This window comes from Phyllobates terribilis, unplaced genomic scaffold (assembly GCF_046119375.1).
Source record: "Phyllobates terribilis strain yellow unplaced genomic scaffold, ASM4611937v1 Scaffold_5__5_contigs__length_657084704, whole genome shotgun sequence".
NCBI lineage: Eukaryota > Metazoa > Chordata > Amphibia > Anura > Dendrobatidae > Phyllobates > Phyllobates terribilis.
The window spans coordinates 30,495,300-30,514,620 of record NW_027362765.1 but is presented as its reverse complement, the minus strand read 5'-3'; the positions used below and the strand labels follow the sequence as shown (position 1 = coordinate 30,514,620).

Here is a 19,321-nt window from a genome sequence, read left to right as displayed (position 1 = left end):
TTGCATCCCCACAGTCTACATACACTGTCATTTGGCTTTGTGTTTACAGATCTGGGCAGGTAAGAGTCAACATCTTCTGATTCCAGGAGGTTGGGGGATCCTCCAGGTTGTGAGCTCTATAGAAGAAGGGCTTTCGATGGCCAAAGTAATTTGAAAAGTTTCGAGTGGAGGAACATTTAGGGGTCTAATGACAGAATGGTGATAACATGATTGTGATATGTTCGTACTACACCATCGAAAAAGCAGTGAAAGTTGATGACTGAGAAGTATCTGTAACTTCTTTGCATTCAGTGGTTATTACTCACCTGGGCGGTTATCTGTAGGAATCTCCTCTTTACACCGCTCATCACCCCTCACATATGTCTCTGTAGTATTAATATGGGTCAGATCTTCACCCTGAAACAAATATTGTACAAGTCACATCTATGATCAGCTCTAATCCTGCCATCTCCACCAATCTCATTACACAAGTATAATCTATAATATAACCGGGGATGCATGTCTCTGTCTGAAGCCTTTATGGACTGCGCATGCGCGACGCGCAGTCTGGCTCCAGACAGAAGCACGCATCCAGCCGTAACAGGTAAGAGGAGTGTATGGCGCCGGAGATCACGGTATGAGTAGACACTGAACGCATACCGCGATCTCCGGCCCCATACTTACATACTTACCTAACCAGGAGGAGCGCTGCCGCGGCGCCTCTCTTCGCAGGAGACCGGGGCAGGAGTGAGGCACTATATCGGCGCATGCGCATAGCGCTATCCGGTGCCATTTTACTGAAGACACATTTGCAGTGTGTCTTCAGCAAAATGGCACCGGACAGCGCGGTATGAGCACGCGCGTACTCCGGTGCCACACTCCTCCCCCGGCCTCCGGCAGAACAGGACACCGCAGCGCTGGAGCACAGGGAAGAAAGGTGAGTATAAGTGATTATTTTTTTGTATGTGAGGGGGCCACGCATACCCAGGACTGGGGGGGTGAGGGGGGCCACGCATACCCAGGAATGGGGGGGTGAGGGGGCCATGCATACCCAGGAATGGGGGGATGAGGGGGCCACGCATGCCCAGGACTGGGGGGGTGAGGGGGCCACGCATACCCAGGACTGGGGGGGGGGGGTGAGGGGGCCATGCACACCCAGGACTGGGGGGTGAGGGGGCCACACATACCCAGGACTGGGGGGTGAGAGCGCCACGCATACCAGGATTGGGGATGAGGGGTGCCACGCATACCAGGATTGGGGATGAGGGGTGCCATGCATACCAGGATGTGGGTGAGGAGCCCAGGCATACCAGGGTGAGGGATACCACGCATACCAGGATATGGATGAGGGATGGGGTACAATGCATACCAGGATAGGGATGAGGGGTGCCACGCATACCAGGATTTGGGGTGAGGGGTGCCACGCATACCAGGATTTGGTGTGAGGGGTGCCATGCATACCAGGATTGGGGATGAGGGGAGCCATGCCTTCCAGGATTGGGGATGAGGGGTGCAATGCCTTCTAGGATTTGGGTTGAGGGGTGCCATGCATACCAGGATGTGGGTGAGGAGCCCAGGCATACCAGGGTGAGGGATACCACGCATACCAGGATAGGGATGAGGGATGGGGTACAATGCATACCAGGATAGGGATGAGGGGTGCCACGCATACCAGGATTTGGGGTGAGGGGTGCCACGCATACCAGGATTGGGGGTGAGGGGTGCCATGCATACCAGGATTGGGGGTGAGGGGTGCCATGCATACCAGGATTGGGGGGTGAGGGTTGCCATGCATACCAGGATAGGGATGAGGGGTGCCATGCTATCCACCAGGATAGCATGGTGGGGACAGGATGGGGGCAGCACAAATACCAGGAGGGGGGCAGCACATACCAGCATGGGAGACCATATACCAATAAAAATGCTCGCCACCCGGGCATAGAATGGGTTCAATAGCTAGTACATATAATATTGGTGGATAAAACAAGACTGAACACAAAACCTTCACAGCTGTCTACATATCATAGGGGAGATCTCATGACACCTTCTCTCCATCTACCTGATGATCCTGAGGAACATTGTGATTTTCTGGTTTACAGTCCTGTGGAAGAAAAGGACGGGGACATCTCTCGGGTGTTGTCCTGTTACTGGATAGAACTGGAGGAAACACATACAGCGACTGAATTCATTTTTTACATACAGATAATTATAAGCCGTGTGTATTTAGTCCTGTCTATTACCTGGTGATGTGAGGGGCTCGGGGACCTCCATCATCACGTCCTTGTACTGATCCTTGTGTTTTTCTAAATATTCCCACTCCTCCATGGAGAAACAGACAGTGATATCCTGACACCTTATAGGAACCTGCCAAATACAATGATACCGTCATACCCCTAATCCATTCATAGCGTTACTGTATAATATCTCATCATTCCCAAGAATTCACCTCTCCAGTCAGCAGCTCAATCATCTTGTAGGTAAGTTCTAGGATCTTCTGGTCATTGATGTCCTCATGTATCAGGGGGTGAGGTGGAGGCCCTATGATTGGGCTCAGGGGTCTTCCCCATCCCTCAGACATAGGGGCATGACAGTACTTATTAGAGGCTTTTTGCACTACTGTGTAATCCTGGTTATGGAGAGACACATTAATAAATATCACTACAGACATTTCCAGAGTCCTCACCTCTCCAGTTCTGTCCGTGTTATTCCATAGATAAGAATGATATAATGTGACATCATCAGAATCTCTCACCTCTCCAGTAATCCGGAAGAGGATCTCTAGGGTGAGGTGTAATAGCCTCTCCACTATATTTTTCTTCTCCATATCCATCCTTGATGGGTAAATAAAAAAAAAATTCTAAATATAGAAGATCTCCACTGAGACGATCAGATATCATAGGGACCTGAATGTGAAGAAGAGGAGCCGATGTAACATCATAAAGAATCCTGTGTAATAATACAATTACTGGAACTAAGAAGACACATATGAGGAGATACAATTTGTAGATGTTGTATTCTCTTGTCTTGTATGGACAGGCACATCAGTTGAATTCCTGACCAAGTCATCTCCTTGGGACTGACCAGGAAATACAGAGACTGGCGGAGGACTCAAGCAGTGATGGTACAGGAGTAGTGCAGAATCATTAATGTGTTACTATCTTTACCATTTTACTACATTGCGCTTTATTTCCCTGACATCTACTAGTAAAACCTATATACTTTAGACCACACATCAAACTAAAAAAAGGAAATGGTCATGCTAGAATGCTAAAGGGCTAATGCAGAGAAAAATAAAAAAGTTTCCTCAAATAAAGCGCATGTACACCGGCAGCAGGATCTTACAGGGCGCATGCGCAGGTATTCCAGACACAAGAGGTCAAGATCACGATTCGTGCATGTGTCCTGGGCCTCACATAAAGTTAGGATGTCTAAAACAGCGCCCCTTACTGGTGCATATGAAGTATGAGTCCATCGATGCTGAGTGCACGCCTCCCACTGTCAAAGCAACAGTCAGTTGCCTGAAGGAGGCGCCCGCGCAGCGTAGCAAAGAATAAGATATTTCTGCAGTTTACAAAATATACAACAGGGCGAGCCAATAAATGTCACAGCAGGTGCGATATTAACATCTATAAGGGAAAACATATAATGCAAGAGATTCATATAAGTTACTGCAGATATTTACATATCTTATTAAGGGCTAAAATAGATATAATCAGAATCAATATATATACAGTTGTAATCTCTCTGAAAAAGCCCAAAATAGGCAGATTAGTATAATGTAGATACATATATCAGTCAGTACAATATTGGAAGCATGAGTGTGTGGAATAAAACCTGGGGCTCACAGAACAGTAGATATCACCTGTGGTGTACACCATGATAAGAGGTGTCTAGCAATGCAAAACTTGGCTCTCTTGTATGGAGACAGAAGTAGTGTAACCGGCTTACAGTAGAAATTCCCATATACAGATCCTAAATAAAACCACCAAGGCCAACTGTTCATTCAATCCCGTGGGGGCGAGAGTCCAAACGGAAAATTCATTGGCATTCTATTTGGAGGATTAGTTTATTCCAATCTACTTTTCTGATATTTTGTCTGACAACCTCTAATATACAAAAGGAGATACTGTAGCTTTGTTGTTACCATGATGATACTCTCTAATTTGTCTAGCGATGGGATATCCCTTTTATGTCTGATGTCTCCGAGATGTTCACTGATGAGTCTTCTAAATTCCACTTTAGTTTTACCCCCAAAGTCTAAATATAGTAACATTCTTACTAAAATTTTGGTTGATGTGTCTTGAAAGAAAAAAAAATTATCTCAAAGAGGGAATTTGAATTCATGGAATCCAATTGTCCAACCGTTCCCACTTTTTATGCTCTCCTCAAAGTTCACAATGGGCTAGACCCTCTTAGAGGATGATGTATAGTGTCAAGAGTAAATTCCATTCATCAGTACACAGAGATCTAAATAAACAAGATACTACGACCCTTTGTCATTTCAATGCCTTCATAAGTCAGGGATACAGCCGATCTTTTGATGAAATTGGATGGTATGGTCATAGAGGACAACACTATTTGGCTTCCATACATGAAGAGGCATAATATAGGAGTGCTCCCCATGAAGTAGGGATTGTGGCGGGTAATTGTTTCCTTAAATCTAGAACCAATGTAGTGAACATAACCAATTTCTTTCCATATTACTTCAATTTATTGTTACCCATAACCATTTCCTATTTAATAGGAAGATATTCCACCAGCTCAGAGGGACCGCGATGGGGAGTCCCTGTGCCCTGTCTTATGCAAATCTCCTTCTGGGCTAGTGGGAGGAAACATAATCTTCTAGGAGGAGGCTTAATGAAACTCTAAGATAATATTCTAGGCCAGATATACAGACGATGTGTTCATTCTATGGTCCAGATCCACTAAAGAGTTTAATTCATTTGCTGAGTGCCTAAATATCAATAATATTGGCCTGGGATCTAAGGGGTAAAATTTCTCCTTGTTGAGAGTGACAAGCCAGGTCTGACACGCCAGTATGAAGAGACTTAAACGCCTTGCATGCTCCTTTGGGAAATTAAATATGCAAATTATCTCTTCAGAGATGAAGAGGACTATAACTCAAGTGCCATCTATTGGAAGTAGCAATTCTACAACTCAATATTGACCCTTTAATGAGCCTTGAATTAATTTATGACTTAGGATAAAAGTCAAACCAGAATCCCAATTTGCAACATTGGCCTCAAATTCGTGCCAGAAATGAGCACCACAGAGTTGCCATTCCCAGACCTCACCATTAGAAGGGATTGGCAAGGAAATCTGATAACTTGCACATACCATAAACCAACTGCCACAAACAATTTATTAAAAAGGAAAAGTCATCACCCTGTTCCTCCCAAAAAAAGTTTAGCTAAAGGACTATATCTCCGAATTAGAAGAAACTATTCACAAATTGAAGACTTTAGGATGCAGAAAATGGACTTAAGGAGAAGATTCATCCAGAGAGTGTCCCAAAACAACTATGGATTCAGTCTTTTTTAATGCTTCTGATCAGCATGAACAATCACTCCTACATGCCAGGAAAAGAAAGGACAATTAACCCTTTCATCACAAAGCCTACTTCCACAGATACCACTGATTCTGAGATTGTTTTTGCGTGACATATTACACTTCATGATAATTGTACAATTTATTCTATATGACTTGTGTTCATTTGTAAAAAAAAGGAAATTTGGTGAAAGTTTTGTAATTAGCAAACTTTTGATTCTTATGCACTTAAATCTTAGAGTTATGTCACAAAAAAGTAGTTAATAAATAACATTTATCACATGTCCGCTTTATCAGCACAATTTTTGAAACATGATTTTTTTGTTAGGAACTTAGAAGGGTTAAAAGTTGACCAACAATTTCTCATTTTTACAACAAAATTTACACAAACATTTTTTTAGGGAATTTTGAAGTTACTTTGAGGGGACTATACGACAGAAAATACCCCAAAATGACACCACTCTAAAAACAGCGCCCCTCAAGGTGCTCAAAACCACATTCAAGTAGTTTATAAACCCTTCAGGTACTTCAAAGGAACTGAAGTAATGTGGAAGGAAAAAAAATGAACATTTAACTTTTTTTTCACAAAAATTTTACCTTCGAACTAATTTTTTTAATTTTCACAAGTGTAACAAAAGAAAACAAAAAATTGTTGTGCAATTTCTCTTGAGTAAGCAGATACCCAATATTTGGGTGAAAACTACTGTTTGGACGCACAGCAGGGCTCGGAAGGGAAAGAGCGCCATTTGACATTTTTAATGCAAAATTTGCTGGAATCATAAATGGACACCATGTTGCGTTTTGGGAGCCCCTGATGTGTCTAAATAGTGGAAACCCCCCACAGGTGACCCCATTTTGGAAACTAGTCCCCTCAAGGAGCTCATATAGATGTGTGGTGAGCACCTGGAGCCCCCAAGTGATTCACAGAAGTTTATAACGTAGAGCTGTGAAAATAAAATAAACAACAACACAATTTTCCCACAAAAATGTTCTTTTAGCCCCAAATTTACTCTTGTGGATTTTCACAAGAGTAACAGGAGAAATTGCACCATACAGTTTGTTGTGCATTTTCTCCTGAGTGCGTCGATACCCCATAGGTGGGGAAAAACTACTGTTTGGGTGCAAGTCAGGGCTCAAAAGAAGGAGTGACGTTTTGGAATGCAGATTTCGATGAAATGGTCTGCGGGTGTCATGTCGCGTTTGTAGAGCCTCTGATGTGCCTAAACAGTCGAACCCCCCCCACAAGTGAGCTCATTTTGGAAACTAGACCCCTTAAGGTCTGCAATCCACAGGTGCTTCATAAAATGTTACAACGTTGATCTTTGAAAGTGAAAACATACATATATATTTCCCACAAAAATGTTGTTTTAGCCCAAAATGTTTTCATTTTCACAAGGATAGCAGGAGAAAATGGAGCCCAAAATTTGTTGTGCAATTTCTCCTGAGTACAGAGATACCCTATATGTGGTCAAAAACTACTTTTGATGCACAGTGCCAAGCTCAGAAGGGAAGAAGCTCCATATTGGAGTTCAGATTTCGCTGGACTGGTTTGAGGGAGCTATGTCACAGCAGACCGCCCATAAGTGGCTCCATTTTAAAAACTACGCCTCTCAATGAACTCATCTTAGGGGTGCAGTGATCATATTGACACCACAGGTGTCACAGAATTTTATACCATTGGGCAGTGAAGAAAAAATAATTACATTTTAACCACCAAGATTTTGTTTAAGCCCCAGATTTCACATTTTCACACTGGGAAATGGGTACAAATGGCACCAAAATTTGTATCACAATTTCTGTTGAATGTAGAAATACCATATATGTGGCTGTACAGTACTGGTTAGCCGCACAGCGAGACTCGGGATGGACGGTGCGCAGATTTTCCTAGAATAGTTTGCGGACTCCATATACACAGTTCCTAAGTGTTAGATTAGCAGAATTCCCTCTCAAGTAATCCCATTTTGGAAATTATACCCGTTTTGGAATTTATCTACAGGTATAGTGACGATTTTGACTAAAATGGGTGTTTTCCAAAAACAAGCAGTAGTGGATGTTGCTGAGTGAAAAATGTTAACTGCCATTGTAGTGCCCAGTACTTTGTAGTCACTAACACGTGGCAGTGCCCAGCTCATGCTTCTGGAGACATCCACCTGTAAATTATTGAGCTCTCATCACCAGGGCTGTGGAGTGGGAGTCGGAGTCATGAAGTCGGAGCCCATTTTGGTGGAGTCAGAGTCGGTATAAAATGGACCGACTCGGACTCCTAAAATATATAATAAATTGGGTACAGTAGTTCAATGCCGTTTGTGGGGAATATTTTTTCATAAGAATTTGGGAAAGTTATGAAATGTTCTATAAATGTCTATCTTATTCCTGATCTAAGGGTCTAGACTTTTAGCTGAGATTAATCTGTGCTACAGTAAATTTATCACTTAAACATGAGCCATGTATGAGGGAGTCGGAGTCGTGGAGTTGGAGTCGCTGTCATTGAGGACTCAAGAGTTGGAGGTTTGGCTTACCGACTCCACAGCCCTGCTCATCACTCCAGAAATGCCAAACATGTGGACGCTAAATGTTGTTTACGCAAGCTGTGGGGCTTAGAAGGGAGGGGGCATTTGGATTTTAGAGTGCAGAATCTGCTGAATTTCTTTTGGGTGTCAAGGAGCCATAGCGCTTTTTCAGAGCCTTTGTACTACCAGTAACATGTAAGCATTCTATATTTCCGTTAACAGATGACGGACCTGAGTGGGGGCTTTTTTTGTGGATTGAGTTAAAGCCTTTATTGGGAACATTTTACATAATGTTTGGGATCACATTTATACGGCACTCTACCCTGAGCAATTATATTGAGGTTTCCATCTAAATCTCCAAGTGACGCAATTCAGATGAAACCCCAGAGGGATCCATTCACTATAATGAGGCAGCAGAGTTACTCTTGACTCCGTCTGATCTCTGTTCAGTGGTATCCTTTTCAGAAGGGCACAAAACTGTGATCGACTGTGCTTTCATATACGCCTAAAAAGACGGACATCGCGGGATCACAGGTCAGACAACGTCCACAGTGCCTCCGTCTGCCTCATAATAGGGAATATTCCCCCGGGGGTTCCGTCTGAATGAAGTATTTTAGAGATTTACAGGAAAAACGGTGTAAGTGCTCAGTGTATAATAAATGTGAGACAAGCTTTCCTGCGATCTTTGGGAGGCAGAATGAACAAATCAGCAGCAGGTGAAGAATTGGTTTTATTTTTTACGCCGTTCCTTGTGCGGTATAAGTGATTAGACGACTTTATTCTTTGGGTGCAATTACAGCGATACCAGATTTATATTGATTTTTATGTTTGGCACCTGTCACACACTAAAAGATGTTTTTTTTTATATTCACATCACCATATTTTGAGACCAATAATTTTCTATATTTTTGCCAACAGTCATGTGAAGGCATGTTTTTTGTGGGACCAGTTGACGTTTTTATTGGTATCATTTTTGGGCACAAGACATTTTTTCATCGCTTTCTATTCCGATTTTTGGGAGGCAGACTGAACAAAAACCAGCAATTCAGGAATTTCTTTTTATGCTGTTCCGTGTGTGGTAAAATTGATAAGGCAGCTTTATTATTCGGGTCAGTATGATTACAGCGATATCATATTTATATAGTTTTTTTTATGTTTTGACGCTTTGACACAATAAAAACTATTTTATAGAAAAAAAGAATTATTTTTGCATCGGTTTATTCTGAGACAGCTGTATGGCGGCTTGTTTTTTACAGAACAAGATGACGTTTTCAGAGATACCATTTTTATTTACATTCCTTTTTTTCATCGCGTTTTATTCCACTTTATGTTCAGCGGTACGATGATACAGTATTGTTTTTTGCCTTGGTGTTTTTTTGTTGTTGTTTTTATTACGGTGTTAACTAGTGGACGACAAAGTTTTTTTTTCAGCTCACCCCTACGAAAGACTTCAATTGTCGTCCAGTATTGGAGCACGAAGTCCCGTTACTGCCAAACATGAAATGAACTCGCACAGAAGAAAAAAGTTGATCCAGCTCCAGTTTAAAATATAGAAAAAAAATCTTTATTTAAACATTTAAAAAATATATATAACGTGTTGATACATCCAATCAAAAATTGGGTTGGACAGGAGGAAAAACCATACGCATTTCGAACACTATGTGTTCTTAAAATCGGTGTTATCTGGCATGCCAAGGTGAGCTATTGAGTTTTCTTCCACTATAAAGAGGCAATTTGCATATTAAATTTCCCAGAGGAGCATTGCACAGTGAATAAGTCTCCTTACCCTGGCACGCCAGAGCCAGTATGTCACTCTCCACAAGAAGAAACGCTGCCCCTTAGACCTCAGTTCAGAGTTACTTTGAACTGACGAGGGCCAATACTCGAAACACCGTGTCTGCAAATGGAAATTCTAATTTGGCTATTATCCTAAGTCATATTGCAAGACTTGTTAACCCTAGAACCCATGACCATAAAAAGCTACACTTTCACATACCTGGGGCCTTTTAGGCCCGTGTGCAAATAACATGGAATAACTCAAACTCAAATGACAAACAACTATATACCTGAGGAATACCTAGAGTTTCAAAATTCTAACTAAAGTAATCTTGCAGAAAATAGAAAACAATTAACAGGGCGGGCCTGCGAGGCCCCAGGTATGCGTTCTAGGGTTAAAGGGTCGATTGTGACTTGTAGGATTGCTGCTTCTAATAGGTGGTGGTATAGAGTTCAAGTCCTCATCATCTCTGAAGAAGCAATCTGCATATACAATTTTCCAGAGAAGTATATTGCACGGCAAATAAGACTCCTTACCTTGGCACGCCAGAGCCGGAATGTCATTCTCCACAAGGAGAAACGCTGCTCCTATAAAAAAAATTGACACAGGAAAGTACTTGGCTAGACCGTAGAACCTGTGGCACTTTTGTATGTGGCGACTGTGATTTCTGTGACTGGATTAGACAGTAGACATTATAGGAGCTTCACTGGGGCATCTTCAAACAAACAAATTTTATATTTTGCGAACTGCAAAACAACAGGTGTTGTATATATGGCCACATGTATCTGCCCCTTACCCTGAGAGAACAATAAGTTACCTCTGAAGGCTCCCATACACAGACTAAAACTGGCAAAAACCGCTGATTTCGGGGGAATTGGCCTCTAGTCATATCATATGATGTCAGGGGAGAAGGATCTGTTATGCTGAATTTCACCAGTTGATCTGTTTGCTCTCCCTGGAGATAATCCTCTGCCAATGACTCTCTTGTAAAGATCACAGGAAAGCTTGGCCAAGTAAAACAGCTGTGTGTGGGGGAGTCAGAAGAAATAGACATCAATCAAATGATTGTTTGGCCAACAGCTATCTGATGTGTATGGGGCCATTAGTATTACTCTGACAGGCAGGGATAATACACCGCACTACAGTAGTACAGTGCATCACCTGAGCAATCAGAAGCTTGTATGTCGTATGATCACACTAATGAGGAATGTGGAAAAAAGTTTAACGTTTTTAAAAGAAAAATAAATATCACAGTTTTAGCAAGAAAGAGAATATTCTCCATTATTGATGAATATAGAGAAAAGACATCTTCTATATATCTGAGGTAATTGAAATACAACATCCATTATTTTATTAGAGGCAGAAAGACAGAGGCAGAGAGCCTCCTCCATTATATCTGGGGCACAGAGAGGGGGAGCCCTGTGCTCCCCACAGACACATCCCAATATATCTCCATGACAGCCGGAGCCTAACAATGGAGTCCTAGAACAATGTCATTAAATTATAAAGAGAAAACAAACAAGATAAAATACAGCGACATTCACTAAAGAGATAAGACGTTCTACTTCTGGAATAATCTGTCCCCAGAATGTCTCCATTACAATGTACAGCTCCTACCGCAGATAACAGCCCCTCATACATCTATAGCACCGGCCCCCCGGCCCGGATCCACATCTCCAGACTGGGGAACTGATCCCGGAGGTCGGTGCTGTGTCCCAGGGTCATATGTATCTGCATCAGGAATGGGGGAGGGGAGGGTTTTATCTATTAGGAGGTGGGTGGTGTCATATTGTGGGGGGCAACTTGTACTATCATCATGTGGGAATGTTGGCACTGTGGGAACATTATACTGTGTGTGGGGAGATGGCGGTACTGTGGGAACATTATACTGTGTGTGGGGGGATGGAGGTACTGTGAGAGCATTATACTGTGTGAGGGGGATGACGGTACTGTGGGAACATTATACTGTGTGTGGGGGATGGCGGTACTGTGGGAATATTATACTGTGTGGGGGAGATGGCGGTACTGTGGGAACATTATACTGTGTGTGGGGGGATGGAGGTACTGTGAGAGCATTATACTGTGTGAGGGGGATGACGGTACTGTGGGAACATTATACTGTGTGAGGGGGATGGCGGTACTGTGGGAACATTATACTGTGTGTGGGAGGATGGCGGTACTGTGGGAACATTATACTGTGTGTGGGAGGATGGCGGTACTGTGGGAACTTTTTTCTGTGTGTGAGAGGGATGGCGGTACTGTGAGAACATTATATGTGTGAGGGGGATGGCGGTACTGTGAGAACATTATACTGTGTGAGGGGGATGGCGGTACTGTGGGAACATTATACTGTGTGTGGGGGGATGGAGGTACTGTGAGAGCATTATACTGTGTGAGGGGGATGACGGAACTGTGGGAACATTATACTGTGTGAGGGGGATGGCGGTACTGTGGGAACATTATACTGTGTGTGGGAGGATGGCGGTACTGTGGGAACATTATACTGTGTGTGGGAGGATGGCGGTACTGTGGAAACATTATATTGTGTGTGGGGAGATGGCGGTGCTGGGGGAACATTATACTGTGTGTGGGGGGATGGCTGTACTGTGGGAACATTATACTGTGTGTGGGAGGATGGCGGTACTGTGGGAACATTATATTGTGTGTGGGGAGAAGGCGGTGCTGGGGGAACATAATACCATATGTGGGAGGACGGCGGTACTGTGGAAACATTATATTGTGTGTGGGAGGATGGCGGTACTGTGGGAACATTATACTGTGTGTGGGAGGATGGCGGTACTGTGGGAACATTATACTGTGTGTGGGAGGATGGCGGTACTGTGGAAACATTATATTGTGTGTGGGGAGATGGAGGTGCTGGGGGAACATTATACTGTGTGTGGGGGTTGGTGGTACTGTGGTAACATTATACTGTGTGGGAGGGATGGCGGTACTGTGGGAACATTATACTGTGTGTGGAGGGATGGCGGTACTGTGGGAACATTATATTGTGTGTGGGGAGATGGAGGTGCTGGGGGAACATTATACTGTGTGTGGGGGGATGGAGGTACTGTGGGAACATTATACTGTGTGTGGGGGATGGTGGTACTGTGGGAACATTATACCGTGTGTGGGGGATGGCGGTACTGTGAGGACATTATACTGTGTGTGGGAGGATGGCGGTACTGTGGGAACATTATATTGTGTGTGGGGAGATGGCGGTGCTACAGGAACATAATACCATATGTGGGGGGTTGGCGGTACTGTGGGAACATTATACCGTGTGTGGGAGGATGGCGGTACTGTGGGAACATTATATTGTGTGTGGGGAGATGGCGGTGCTGCAGGAACATAATACCATATGTGGGGGGATGGCGGTACTGTAGGAACATTATACCGTGTGTGGGGGGATGGCGGTACTGTGGGAACATTATACTGTGTGTGGGGGGGATTGGGTGTCACGGGTGTGTCGCCACGAAGATCGTCACGATTACACAGCCTGACTTCTCGCAGCTGAGGTTTTGGTGCTTTGTGTTTTTCGGCAGTGAGGGAGTTAACTCTCTCTCTCTGTGCTAGACGAGGTCCAGCTTCGCCCAGCTGCAATCAATGCTGCTGTAGTGGGACTCCTTCAAATGACTGCCGGTCTGTTAGGGAAGTGTCGGTGAAAGCATTTCATGCAGACTAACAGAGCGGATCGTGGTATTTGGAGTTTCAGAGCTAAGTGTATTTGGAGTGTTTTTTCCCTTCCTCGCTTTATCATTTATCTCCTTTCCCGTTGGTGTTCCCTCTGTTGTAGTTGTGTAGTTTTTGTATGCAAGGTGGTTTTGGTTTTACCCTTGTACTGTCTCGTTCGTCTAAGTACTGAGTGTGGGCATATTATTACCTGTCCCCTTTTGTTGTGATCAGGGGTCCTTCTCAGGACTAGATTACTTAGGTGCAGGGAACCTCAGGAGGTAGGGGTTACGCTGGCGGCCTGGACCTCTGTACCTTTAACAGTACCTCCAGGTAGAGGGATTAGTCAGGGCCCCAGCTTAGGGTCAGCTTAGGCCCCCTACCTCCAGTACACAGAGACAGCGTGACATTTTCACCGACCACTTAGATTTTCTCCAGCTACCATGGATTCAGTAGCCGGTCTAGCTCGGCAGTTGCAGAGTTTGTCCATGGAGCTGGCGGACGTTCGGTCCAAGGTTTTGTATCCTCAGGAGCAAGCCGGACCAGAACCTAAAGTAGCTCTCCTTGACAGGTTCACTGGGGGGCGGGACAAGTTTTTTGTTTTCCGGGAGGCATGCAAGTTGTACTTTCGGCTGCGGCCTCGGTCATCGGGGAGTGAAGAACAAAGGGTGGGAATTGTCATCTCGCTCCTACAAGGGGACCCACAATCTTGGGCGTTCTCTCTTCCCCCGGGCTCCCCGGCTCTCCAGTCAGTGGATAGGTTTTTTGCTGCTCTGGGTCTTGTATATGATGACCCGGATCGGATCTCCCTTGCTGAATCTAAGTTACGTAGGATCCAGCAGGGAGATCGTCCGGCGGAGGAATTCTGTTCGGAGTTCCGTAGGTGGGCCACTGACACCCAGTGGAATGACCCGGCTCTTAGGAGCCAGTTTTGTCAAGGTTTATCCAACAAATTACAGGATGTGTTGGCACAGTATGACTCTCCCGCGTCACTGGAAGCCACTATGGCCCTTGCTATTCGCATTGACAGACGGCTTCGGGAGAGGTGCGGGATAACTCTACCCCCTGTGATGACTCCACCTCCTACAAGGTCCCCTCATATGGTGGTTCCCCTGGTCAGTCCAGAGGAGCCTATGCAATTAGGAGGGACATCATTTCGGGGGAGGGTACCGGTGGTGCGCCATAAGACAGGAAGGTGTTTCTTCTGCGGGAGAAAGGGACATTTTATTGGGGGGTGTCCATCCCGTCCCTTGCAGAGTGAAGAGTCGTCAGAAAACTGTTGATCCCAGGTTGTGTGGTGGACGGCAATCTGGGAGTAGGTATTTCGTCCCTAGGTTCGTCTCAGTTTCTCGTACCGGCGGAGGTGGTGGTGGGTACGAGAACTGAGAGGATATCTGTTCTTCTGGATAGTGGGGCCGGGGCTAATCTGGTGGACGCTCGGTTTGCCCGGGTTCAAGGTATGCTATTGAATATGTTGGCTAAACCCATCCCCATATTCTCGATTGATGCCAGGCCTCTCGGTCAGGGAAATTTTTTGCAAGCTGTGCATAACGTAAAACTTCAAGTGGGGGCGATACATAAAGAACTGTTGTCTTGCTACGTGTTGGAGGGTCTTCCCACTCCTATAGTGTTGGGCCTTCCTTGGTTAACTAAGCATAACCCGGTTATTAATTGGCAATCCAGAGAGATAAGCCAATGGAGTAAATTCTGTAATAAAAACTGCATGAATACGGTCATCGGTGCGGTTACTCCTAGGGTCTTACCTCCATTTCTGGCGGACTTTGAGGATGTATTCTCGGAGAAAGGGTGTCAGGAACTACTTCCTCATCGCGAGTATGACTGTTCTGTAAAACTGCTCCCTGATGCCAAGTTACCTAAAGCTAGGTTGTATAACCTTTCTGGTCCTGAGAGGCAGGCCATGAAGGATTATATTTCAGAAAGTCTGGCTAAGGGGCATATTAGACCTTCATCTTCACCGGTGGCCGCGGGGTTCTTCTTTGTTAAGAAGAAAGATGGAGGCCTACGCCCTTGCCTGAATTTCCGTGAACTTAATCGGATTACGGTCCGAGATCCGTATCCGCTCCCACTTATTCCCGATCTCTTTAATCAGATCGTGGGCGCCAAATGGTTCTCTAAGTTGGATCTCAGGGGGCGTACAATCTGATTAGGATGAAGGAGGGGGATGAGTGGAAGACGGCGTTTAACACTCCGGAGGGGCATTATGAGAACCTTGTCATGCCATTCGGTCTGACTAATGCCCCGGCGGTGTTCCAACACTTTGTTAATGACATTTTTCGCCGCCTGGTGGGACAGTTTGTTGTCATATATCTGGATGATATCTTAATTTACTCGCCGGATCTGGTGTCTCATCAGGAGCACGTTAGGCAGGTGTTACAGATCTTGCGGGATAATAAACTGTATGCCAAATGGGAAAAGTGTGTGTTCGCCGTACAGGAACTCCAGTTTTTAGGCTTCCTGGTTTCAGCGTCCGGTTTTCGTATGGACCCTGGGAAAGTGCGGGCAGTTCTTGAGTGGGATCGGCCAGAGAATCTTAAGGCACTACAACGTTTCCTGGGGTTTGCTAATTATTACCGGAAGTTCATTCGTAATTTCTCGTCCATGGTTAAGCCTCTCACAGACATGACTAAAAAGGGGACGGATTTTACTAGGTGGTCTGACAAGACTTGTCAAGCATTCTGCTCCTTGAAAAAATGTTTTGCCTCGGCACGCATACTCATTCAACCTGATGCGTCACAGCCATTCATTGTGGAGGTAGACGCTTCCGAGGTAGGGGTGGGAGCAGTATTGTCACAAGGTTCGTCCCCTGGTAAGTGGCATCCGTGAGCCTTTTTCTCTAAAAAATTGTCGTCCACTGAGAGGAATTACGATGTCGGCAATAGGGAACTCTTGGCCATTAAGTTAGCTTTTGAGGAGTGGCGCCATTTTTTAGAGGGGGCAGTCCATCCGGTCACCGTCATCACCGATCACAAGAACCTGCTATATCTGGAGTCCGCGAAACGTCTGAATCCCAGACAAGCTAGGTGGTCATTGTTGTTTTTTACCAGGTTTAATTTTGTCGTTACATATCGTCCTGGGTCAAAAAATGGAAAGGCGGATGCCTTATCTCGTAGTTTCCCTGGGGCCGGGAATACGGACGACCCGATTCCTATCCTTCAGGAGGGGGTGGTGGTTTCGGCAGTATGCTCTGAGCTTGAGGAGGAGGTATTGGAGGCTCAGGGGGACGCCCCTGTTGGACCTCCGGGGAGACTGTTTGTTCCAGATCAGTTGCGACAAAAGGTGATCGAGGCACACCATAACTCAGTTTTTGCAGGACACCCGGGGAGTAAAGCAACTGTGGATCTCCTCTCGCGTCGGTTTTGGTGGCCTAACTTACATAAGGAGGTGGTAACTTTTGTCGCGTCCTGTGGGGTTTGTGCGCGCTCTAAGACCTCACATACCCGTCCGTCTGGGGCCCTCTTACCTTTGAAGATCCCGGAGCGTCCTTGGACTCATCTGTCTATGGACTTTATTACGGACCTCCCTCCGTCTTCGGGAAAACGGTCATACTCGTTGTAGTGGACAGGTTCAGCAAGATGGCACATTTTATCGCTCTTCCTAATGCTAAAACTCTTGCGCAGGTGTATATTGGGGAGATTGTGAGGCTTCACGGGGTACTCTCCGAGGTGGTGTCAGATCGGGGGTCTCAGTTTGTGTCCAAATTCTGGAAGGCGTTTTGTACACGGCGGGGGATGCATTTATTGTTCTCATCGGCTTTTCATCCTCAGACCAATGGTCAGACGGAACGTATGAACCAGAGCTTGGAGACATATCTCCGGTGTTTTGTGTCAGAGAACCAGGAGGACTGGGCTTCTTTCTTACCTCTGGCAGAGTTTGCTCTTAATAATAGGCGGAGCGAGTCCACTGGTAAGTCCCCGTTTTTTGGGGCATATGGTTTTCACCCCCAGTTTTGTACTTTCAGTAGGGGGGGCTCTTCGGGGGTTCCTGAGGAAGAACGATTTTCCTCATCACTCGCTTCAGTATGGAGAGGGGTGCTGAAGAATCTGAATACTATGGGGAACCGATACAAACGTATGGCTGATAGGAGGAGAGTGTCTGGTCCGGACCTAAGTGTGAACGATCGGGTATGGTTGTCTACCAGGAATATAAAACTTAAGGTTCCCTCCTGGAAACTGGGTCCCAGGTTCATCGGGCCGTACAGGATCAGTTCTATAATTAATCCGGTGGCATTCCGTCTTGACCTCCCCCCTACGTTTAAAATTCACAACGTGTTCCACAGATCATTGCTTAAGAGGTATGTGGCGCCGGTGGTACCGTCACCTTTACCTCCCCCTCCAGTGGTGGTCAATGGTAACTTGGAGTTCCAGGTATCGAGGGTCATCGATTCACGCTTTAATCGCTGGTCCCTTCAGTACCTGGTTCATTGGAAGGGGTATGGTCCTGAGGAGAGGATGTGGGTTCCTGCGTCGGATATTAACGCAGACCGATTAGTTCGGGCCTTCCACACGACTCACCCGGATAAACCTGGCCCTGAGGGTCCGGAGGCCCCTCGTAGAAGCGGGGGGTACTGTCACGGGTGTGTCGCCACGAAGTTCGTCACGATTACACAGCCTGACTTCTCGCAGCTGAGGTTTTGGTGCTTTGTGTTTTTCGGCAGTGAGGGAGTTAACTCTCTCTCTCTCTGTGCTAGACGAGGTCCAGCCTCGCCCAGCTGCAATCAATGCTGCTGTAGTGGGACTCCTTCAAATGCCTGCCGGTCTGTTAGGGAAGTGTCGGTGAAAGCATTTCATGCAGACTAACAGAGTGGATCGTGGTATTTGGAGTTTCAGAGCTAAGTGTATTTGGAGTGTTTTTTTTCCCTTCCTCGCTTTATCATTTATCTCCTTTCCCGTTGGTGTTCCCTCTGTTGTAGTTGTGTAGTTTTTGTATGCAAGGTGGTTTTGGTTTTACCCTTGTACTGTCTCGTTCGTCTAAGTACTGAGTGTGGGCATATTATTACCTGTCCCCTTTTGTTGTGATCAGGGGTCCTTCTCAGGACTAGATTACTTTGGTGCAGGGAACCTCAGGAGGTAGGGGTTACGCTGGCGGCCTGGACCTCTGTACCTTTAACAGTACCTCCAGGTAGAGGGATTAGTCAGGGCCCCAGCTTAGGGTCAGCTTAGGCCCCCTACCTCCAGTACACAGAGACAGCGTGACATTGGGGTGCTGGGGGACCATGATAGTGTGTGAGAGGATGGCGGTACTGTGCTTACATTATACTGTGTGTGGGGGGATGGCAGTATTGTGGGAACATTATACTGTGTGTGGGGGGGGGGTGGCACTATGTGAGGAATATGTGTCTCCATGTTGCTGCCTTTCATAGTTGGCTCATACGTATCTATTAAAGGAAAAGGAACAAAAACTTTATGATTCTTATAAAATGACAACACCAAAACAGTCTCACTGCTGAAAGGGTTAATGCCCCCTGCCCCCAATAATGGGGGATCTCCACGTACCTCCACCTGCAGAGCCGCCACCACATATATGGCTGTTCTGTGTGCACAGGACCTGTGATGAGGTCACAGGAGGGGAGGAGTCAGGGGTCACATGATCAGGGGCCTCAGTGGATGCAGGACTCTGCTGTGCTGGTTGTCATGGTGCTGGATGAGGGGAAGTTTATGTGTGGGGTCAGGAGGGGTTTACAGTGTGGATGTAGCAGAGCCGTGTGTACGAGGTGTACGGAGCGGAGCCGCGCGTGTACGAGGTGTACGGAGCGGAGCCGCGCGTGTACGAGGTGTACGGAGCGGAGCCGCGCGTGTACGAGGTGTACGGAGCGGAG

The 19,321-nt window shown here is 45.8% G+C and overlaps 1 protein-coding gene across 1 annotated transcript in view; it reads right to left on the bottom strand.

The window, feature by feature from the left end:
* Nucleotides 1-19,113, bottom strand: part of LOC141271400 (uncharacterized) — a 139,467-nt gene extending 120,354 nt beyond the window's left edge. The window contains exons 1-7 of the mRNA XM_073681489.1: nucleotides 18,999-19,113; nucleotides 10,350-10,400; nucleotides 2,732-2,882; nucleotides 2,426-2,605; nucleotides 2,220-2,343; nucleotides 2,039-2,136; nucleotides 306-396 (exon numbers count right to left, since the gene is read on the bottom strand). Coding sequence (XP_073537590.1) covers nucleotides 306-396; nucleotides 2,039-2,136; nucleotides 2,220-2,343; nucleotides 2,426-2,605; nucleotides 2,732-2,809 — 571 coding nt within the window. The 5' untranslated portion in view covers nucleotides 2,810-2,882; nucleotides 10,350-10,400; nucleotides 18,999-19,113. The remainder of the gene's footprint in view (nucleotides 1-305; nucleotides 397-2,038; nucleotides 2,137-2,219; nucleotides 2,344-2,425; nucleotides 2,606-2,731; nucleotides 2,883-10,349; nucleotides 10,401-18,998) is intronic.
* Between the last annotated feature and the right edge of the window lie 208 nt (nucleotides 19,114-19,321).